This window comes from Bombus vosnesenskii, unplaced genomic scaffold (assembly GCF_011952255.1).
Source record: "Bombus vosnesenskii isolate JDL3184/JDL3185 unplaced genomic scaffold, Bvos_JDL3184-5_v1.1 scf7180000014056, whole genome shotgun sequence".
In the NCBI taxonomy this organism is placed as follows: Eukaryota; Metazoa; Arthropoda; class Insecta; order Hymenoptera; family Apidae; genus Bombus; species Bombus vosnesenskii.
In genome coordinates, this window is record NW_022883345.1 from 292461 (window position 1) to 300539 (window position 8079).

At 47.2% G+C, this 8079-nt stretch overlaps 1 protein-coding gene across 6 annotated transcripts in view; it reads left to right on the plus strand.

Moving 5' to 3' along the window:
- The window catches only part of LOC117239480, a 71374-nt gene extending 63804 nt beyond the window's left edge, over nucleotides 1-7570 (plus strand). For all 6 annotated transcript variants that reach the window (XM_033505063.1, XM_033505066.1, XM_033505061.1 and 3 more), the window contains 2 exons: nucleotides 2605-2757; nucleotides 5051-7570. In XM_033505063.1, the coding sequence (XP_033360954.1) occupies nucleotides 2605-2757; nucleotides 5051-6022 (1125 nt within the window). In that variant the 3' untranslated portion in view covers nucleotides 6023-7570. The remainder of the gene's footprint in view (nucleotides 1-2604; nucleotides 2758-5050) is intronic.
- Nucleotides 7571-8079: the final 509 nt, after the last annotated feature.

An 8079-nucleotide genomic window follows, 5' to 3' on the forward strand; every position in this document is an offset into this window, starting at 1 on the left:
GATAGCCTATCCGTGTCGATAAACGGAATAGCGTCGATTCGCAGATTTCCAGATACTTGGAATCGTCACTCGCGCCGCTCGATCGAGTTCGATCCAAACTATTATCGATTTATCTCGAGCTGAAACTTCTCCGTTCGATGAAAATTCCTGCAAGCTGGAATGCAACCGCGCCAAGAAGACGCTCGAAGGTCCGACGTCGGCGCTCTAACGGAAAACAAAGCACGAACATTCGCGTTCCGCTTTGTATTAAACATTAAAACAGCTCTTAGAACGACTGGCTCAAAGTGGCATACATATTCAACGTCGACGCGTTTCCAGACACATCTCTGCCCGTGGAGGCATGCGGCAGACCGTGGACTCTCGTTATATGCCAATACGCACTGCGTGACACGACGGCCATCCACAGGCGACAGAATGCCGAGCTCTCTCTCTCTCTCTCTCTTCCTCTCTCTCGCCCTCTATTTCTGCTTGTCCGTTGCTCGGCCGTATTCAGCCATGAAACTCACCCCCGTGTGCGTTTACATAAGCGGACGCAAGACACATACACTCCCTCAAGTAGGTTAATCTCCGCCCGTTTCGATCGAACACAGGCTATCTCGACGGGGGTGGACTCCGGACGTTGTCTGACCCCGGTACTCTGCTGGATCATCGACGATTATATTGGGGTTTCGAGGGATCGGGATCGCGGTCTCTTGACGCTTACTGCATGAAATTTCTCGTTGTCGAGAAATTTAGGGACGCGGTTCTGCTTGGTTTATGGAGTGGCAAGAACGACGATAGACGGTCAACTAATTTTGACATTGAGTCGCGCACCTTCGAAACTCACAATTTTGGAAAGTTTATAGAGTAGCTGGAAGCGAATAGCTGTAAGGAGATCTCTGGTCATCGTACAAATATTTGCGTATCGCGCAACATTATCGGAGATTTTATCCGCCTACGCAAACGATCCGATTATCCAAAAGCTCTCGTCCGAAATTCCTTTCGTTATCCTAAATTTACCTCTATCGCTACGTTTGTTCGTCGCAGCGAGCTATCTGCGCTGCGAATTCAAACGATCGTAAAACATCTAGCACGATTACCACGTAGTTATACTTTCGCTAAAGAATTCCGTACTCGAATTCAACCGATTCGTCGAAAAATATTTTTTCACGATTTGATATCAGAGCCCGCGTCGCGTCTGCACACCAGACACGCGTTTATTTTCAGAGTAACCCGCTGGCGATAGCGCGAAATATTTCAGTATTATAATATCCCGATGAAATCGGTCGTCGGATCGAACGCGGTCTGCTCCGTTTTAATCCACCTCCGTTCGGTTGGCCGCTTAAAATTGAATGATCGCGTCGCCCTGATATTTGCGAAAGCATCGATTTCCGTTGGCAGCCCGACGAAGAAGAGACGCGCGGGATCGTCGCCACGATTACGTCCAATTACAGCGGAGGCGGAGGAAAACGGAGGGAGAGACGGGGGCGGTCCGTGGTCGTTCGATCGGGCGCACCGCGTGTTATCTTAAGGCGGCGGTCACCTAGATATCGGCATTGTTATCCCGCCTGACCGCAGCCACTTAACCGAGTCGTAAACCCCCCACGAGTTCAACTTTACCCTTCAACAGGTGTTTAGGGAAATACAATAATGTCGCGCATGCGCCCGTAACTTCTTAAGGTCGGAAAGTTCGTCCGAACAATCTGACCGCGGCCATGCCCGCGGACCGTCACGCCACCCGCGTCCCGCAGTTAATCGAGTTTCCGAGGTAGTTGGAATTTTTTCTCTCGACCCTCGATTCCCAGTGTTTCGATACGGAAACGCAGAACGTATTCGTAGAATGCTGGGTATCTCGATGTCGTTTGTCGTCAGTCAGATTGAGAAGCTGACTGTTAGGATTTTTCAGGCAATTTTAAAGTTTGCAGAAATCGATCGCCGCTGTTTATCTGTTTTTTCGACATAGGTTGACGAGTTTCAGCTTCTAAATATTAGACAACGCGAAAGGTCGGAGAGCACGGAGAAATGTCTGTACGACGACTTCCCAAAGTTACTTAATGTCTTTTAACGAAATTAGGTATTTGCAAAGAGCTGTTACAACGATCTCGAGTCAGGAGATTGGACCCTATAGGAATCTGTATTACCGACGACAGAGTTGGCGAACGCGATGTTGCCAAACTTTTACCGACCATAGCAAAGCGTGAACATCCGTCGGTAAAGGAACCGTAGATATCTAGCGTGCATCAGACACGAAGGTAGAGACCTTCTTCGTATTTGCTGCGCAGTTACAGCCGTTTACTTAGATGGCATCGATGCTCGCAAACTTAGAAGACGATCGTCGAATTAAATAGATATTTCGAAATTACAAAGGGAGACACATCCTGCGCGATGAAATTTGATCCAGAATGCGTTTGTTATTTGTCCAAGTTTATTACAGAAACTAATCGATCAAATGAAAAGTGTAATTCTACTTTAATTGGCAGGTGTCGCCAAGTTTAATAAGTTGGCAACAACAAGCATTAATGCGACGTATTCTAATAAATCCCCGGAACTGATCGTCTTTTTTCTATCTACTCGACTATTTAAAAGTTAGATTGAATTTTTAACTATGTCATACGTTGGTTTCAGACGTTAAACGGCGCCGAGGGTACCGTTCCACCCGGAAGAGTGTACAAGAAAGTCGCGATCGTTGAAAACTTCTTCGACATTATTCATGCTGTCCATGTTGACCTTGAGGGTCGTCCGGGGAAGCATGCCGGTCAAAAGAGAACGTACAGGACGGTAAGTTTCAAACAGGAATATCTACTACTCGTTACTTTCCCGTAGATGTTGATGCGCTTGGATATTAAGCGGTACATCTACGTTCGAAGAGTTCGCCGACTTTCCGTGCAGTGCGGTGAAAAAGATATATCCTTAGGAGGATTAATCGAGTCCACGAAGGAACAAAATCCTACGATTCTATCGCATCGGACGTACCGAAAAAGAAAACCAAACGATCAAAAAATCTCAAAGTCTCTGGCTAATCGCGTTCCTGGTTAACCTCGCGAAAGGAAAAAAGAAAGCATCGTAACCCTTGGAAGAAGCAACGTTTTCCCTGCGATGTCCGATGCGATTTAAATTCAATCGGCGAGCAGATCTCCCTAGAGAAAAGATATATCGGTACGGGCGGCGATGACCCCGAATCCGTTCGGGATCGTACGAGCCAAATTCTTGCATGGCCGACCGCGACACGCGATATTTACCGTTCCCGGGGGAGAAGGTATCGAGGCATTCAAGCGTCGAACACTCGATACCACACGTCATCTCACGTGTTCCGGCGCGCGTTTGCGTAAACCTCTCTCCGGGGTATCATATCTGTTCCGTGACACCGTCCTCCGCCCGCGACCCGATCGGTTCGTCCTCTTTCTCCGCTTGTCCGTTCCTCTTTCTCTCGTTCGCAACCCCTCCGACCTTCCCGCCCTCGCCACCCACCCTCAACCGCCACCCTATCCCATTCGAGTCGCGTCGCTGTCCTCTTTCTCTCTCTCGACCACCGCGATCTGCTTGTGATTCAAAACCTCAGGACACTTGTTGCATTGCCTGCTTACTGGTGCACCCACACGCGGCCGCGCGCACACGCACGCACGCGTGCACCGCCGGCCAGCCTAGAACCGCGACCCTGCAACCGTTTTAACGTTTAAGTCGCTGTTACAAGGCGCGATTCATCGGCTCGCGGCAACTCACCCTCCGCGGTATCGCGCGCCGCCACGCTTCGCCTCGTCTCGTCTCGCGATTCACCCTTCCCGCAACGATGCTGTTTCAACGTCGAAATATTCGCTCAGTCGATACCCGTTTATCAAGCTAACCAGGTGGCGGTCTTTTCGAACTCGTTGCTCATTTTAATTTCAATGCTCCTCTATCGTGCATATTTTTTTTATTCTTTCGGCAGGAAATGAGGTTCGAAAAATGAGAAGAATTACAAGCACGTTAACTGATCGAGACATCGACTAGACACGCGCTCGATGACCATACTACCGAATTATGCTCGTCTAATAGGAAAATTTGACGTTGAAATTAACGTTACAAGAGCTTCTTCTTCCACGTAACGTATGTGCGCTAACAAGTAATAAAAATCACGTTCCACCAGCGACGTTTATTAATCTCTGTTCGTTTTCCTCGCGGCGAAAGATCTAATCGACTCACGCAAAAGTTCTTGCACGCTATTAAAGCTTAATTCACAACCTAACGTGTAATTTTCAATTAACAGTAACAATAGCTTCAGGCACATACGAAAAACTACGTACGTAAGAAACAGGTGAAACGTTATTTCTCCGCACGTTTCTGTTTTTCCAAACCGTTTTACTTCTGTCGATGTTCGAGAGGAGTACGAATTGCGATCGCTGTCTACTGGTCTCGTGATCTTTCGTGGGTATGTCACGTCGATCCAGAAGCCATTATCCCTGTTTCTTACTTACGGCTCTTTTCTTCGCCTTTTAGACGAGCCTCGAGTAAATCTTATCGAATTACCTCAGCGTGTCGTGCACCTTCACCCAGCCACACGTACGTACAGACACATATACGTCTAGTTTGCACACGTGTATGCGGGTCGACCATTGCCTTTCTCGGCTCGCAGTCTCCCATCCTTGATTAAGTTATGCCGCTCCTCCACCTCCTTAGAGAGAAACGTTTCCTATTAAGAGGCAGAGAACATCCCTCCGGCTAAATACCTTCTCGCAAAGACATCAAAGTTCCGTTACTGCTCATGAATTTTCCCTAGTGGGCGTTCCGCGTGAAACGGCTCCACGTGACGCTGACGTTTGACAGCGGAACGAAAGGGGTCACTCACGTTGTTCACGACGAGAGTGCAGGCCCGTGCTTTCTAATCCTGCCTGTATCGCGGCAGGGAACGACACGTAACGTTTCTCGTGCCGATTTCGACGAAACTAGGACGCCGAATTTCGGCACGAGGAACGCCACGAACGGCGAGATTGCAACGCCAGCAGATTTCCAGAGTTATTTAAGTTTAATAGAATTCCTTTCCTTCGTTCGAACGGATCTTCTTCTCTCTAACGCAAAACTTTCTATTTCGTTTCAGATCACCGAAACGTACGCGTTTCTTCCCCGAGAGGCTGTAACGCGATTTCTTTTGGGATGTACGGAATGCCAACGACGCCCGCGGACCCCGAGCCCGACGAATTTATCCAATCAACCGCAGCCCACGTCGGCGACACCGTTGGCGACGACCACGCTAACGTCTACGACGACGCCATTAAGCCCGAATGCCCTCTCGACCACGTCGACGACGGTGCAAAGCAGTCCCAAGCTGCGCGAGGGAAATCACGGCGGCGAGGGCAAGCCCCTGTACAGTTATAGGCACCAAAGGCATCAGAAGGGCAGCGCCGTACCATCGACAACGGAGAAAACCGAAAAGGAGAAAGAGGAGAAGTACAATCCCTTGAGTATCACGAATTTGCTGAAGAAGGAGCCAGTAACCGGTAGCTTTTTGCCGAGCGCGGACAGCCTACCGGACTCGAGAAGAACCCCGGAATCGGACCGGGCGAGCTCGAGAAGTTCGGCCTCGTCCAAGAGGAAAAGGATGCTGCCAGAGGGTCGAACGCCGTCCCCTCAGCCCAGCCAACCGTTGCCAAGGCCGTGGAGCCCTGGACTCGATCCTAAGAACACGCCCATCGACTACAGTCTTCCCATCACTACCTCGTACCTGAAGCATCAGCAGAGGCTACTGCAGCAGGCGGAGAAGAACAAGGCTGCAGCGATCAAGGAGACCGAGCTCGAGCAGAAAGTGACCGTTCTGCCGGCGGACGAGATCGTCGATACCGTCGAGAGGGACAGATACTCCCCTGCTACCGGATTAATCGACACCAATCTCAATCTATTGGCCACTATTCAGCACCTGCATTGCCAAGTGATGCTGGCCCTCACGGAAAGACTCAGACCGTCGATAACCATGCCAAGCCCGCTCGTTTTGCCCACGGCGGCCAACGTGCTGACCAATGGAATGATGATAGGCCCCGAGGTGTCGGTACAAACCGGCGAGAATCGTACGTGAAAGAAAGGACGCTATTCGCGAAAGATATGAAAGAATCCTGGAGCGTTCTATTGACTCTTCCCCTCGTTGGAAACTTCTGTTGCGAACGAGTTTTTGTTACAGCCGTCGCAGCCGGGGAGACGATACGATGGATATATTGTTCTAATCGGACGTTGAGTATAAAAAAGTATAGTTTTCTATTATATTCCGTTAGGTGGTTTAAGAATGGAAACGTGACAGGGGAAGCAGTCATAAACAGACTCGATCGATACTAATCTTAATCTCGTCACTACCGTACACCGAATTCCATTAACGAAGGTACAGCTTTACGTTCAAGTTTCAGATTTCACGATCTCTTAAGAGACTTTTGAACGATCTCAGCTTTGTAAATCCTTGAGATATGGTGGCTTTATTTTGCTTCCAATATATTTGATAGAAACGATTCTTCAAAACTTTACGGAATAAATTTCCAACGTATTCGATATACCGGATCGAGAGATAATCAGACCTAACATCCACCGATCCAGCGTTCACGTTCTTCTACGAGAGAACGTTAACGCGGCCAATATCCGATCCTAGCTGCCATTCAAACTATCGGCTAACGCGATCATCTATTAAACCGGATAAGATCAATTACTTGGTCGGCGTCGTGGCGTCAACGTCAGTTAAAGTCGGGACCGGGGCTGGATCGGATCTCGTTTCGCGCGCTCGATATAGACGGCGAAACGAGACGAATTATTCGTGAGTCTGTCAAAATATGGGTCGACTCTGTCGCACGTTGTCGATTTATGGAGGGAACGACCGCAAGCCGAGCACCGCAGGCCCTTCTATCGCGCGATCGAGTTCGATATTTTGAGATCCGAGTGGAACGCGATCCGCTCGTTAGACAGAGGTCCCCGAAATGGACGGCGGTTTCGACAGGAGCTAGAAGGACAGCTTCTGAATATTTAACCGTCGAACAAGATCGATGATGACCTCTGACTCGTTGACCCGCGACACTTTTCGGCCTTTCGTTTTATCGTCGACGAAGTTCGACGAATATGCGATAATTTGGCACGGGAACAAAAACTATCTCGTCGAACTCCGAGTTTAGATATCTGATAACAAATATTCACCATCTATATTTGCGATATACGAGTATGTTCATTTCGATTTCACGTTGTTCGTTTTAATCGTTCGTTGACATTTTCAGTTTTCGAACGCGAGACTCGTCATCGATTCTTTGGATACGTGAGACGCACAATTACGTTCAATTCGCAGCATCCGATTTCTCGTGATGATGATTACGACGAAATGGTGATTATATTCAGAAGAGTAGATTAATATTAAAGGACGAACAAATATAATCTTCGTGTAATCGGGACCTCGCCTAGCGCGAACGAATATTATACCAAAGGCATCGTAAAAGGCCACGACGAGGATCTCCTCTTTTTAGGGAATTCCATCGAATCGTTGATCGATGTTTGAGCTATCGTCGAGAACGAGACAGGTTCCACGGGTGTGACTCGTACGACGTTAAACATTTTCGTATTTGACCGTGTAGACTAGCCTTGTGTATGATATTAAAAAAAAAAAAAAAAGTATAGAAGGTAGTTTCTTCGTGTATTATATTATCTTGTCGTTAAAGACGCCGCGCAGGCGTGAACGTGTGATCACACGCGAACGTGTTCGTATTAGGAGTTTGATAATCGTTGTGAAAGTAGAGACAGACGTTTGAAGAAAATAATGTAACTTAAGAGAAGGAACCTTCGAAAGTGTTGAATAATACCGAATCTATTATTTTGTATATAATCGTTGTAACATAGCGCAGTTAGTCGTTAAGGGGTAAAGAAAAGAGCGCGCGGCTCTATTATTATGAATATTATTCCTATTATTATTATTATTATTATTATTAATATTATTATTATTAATATTATTATTATTATTATAATTATTATTATTACTGCGACAGTTATAATCATTATAATTAATAATTAATTATTATTATTTTATTATATTTAAATTGCACACGAACAAGATGGGAAAATATATAAAATCGCAAAATCCGAACGAACAGAGTTTTCATTTTTCCTTCTTCG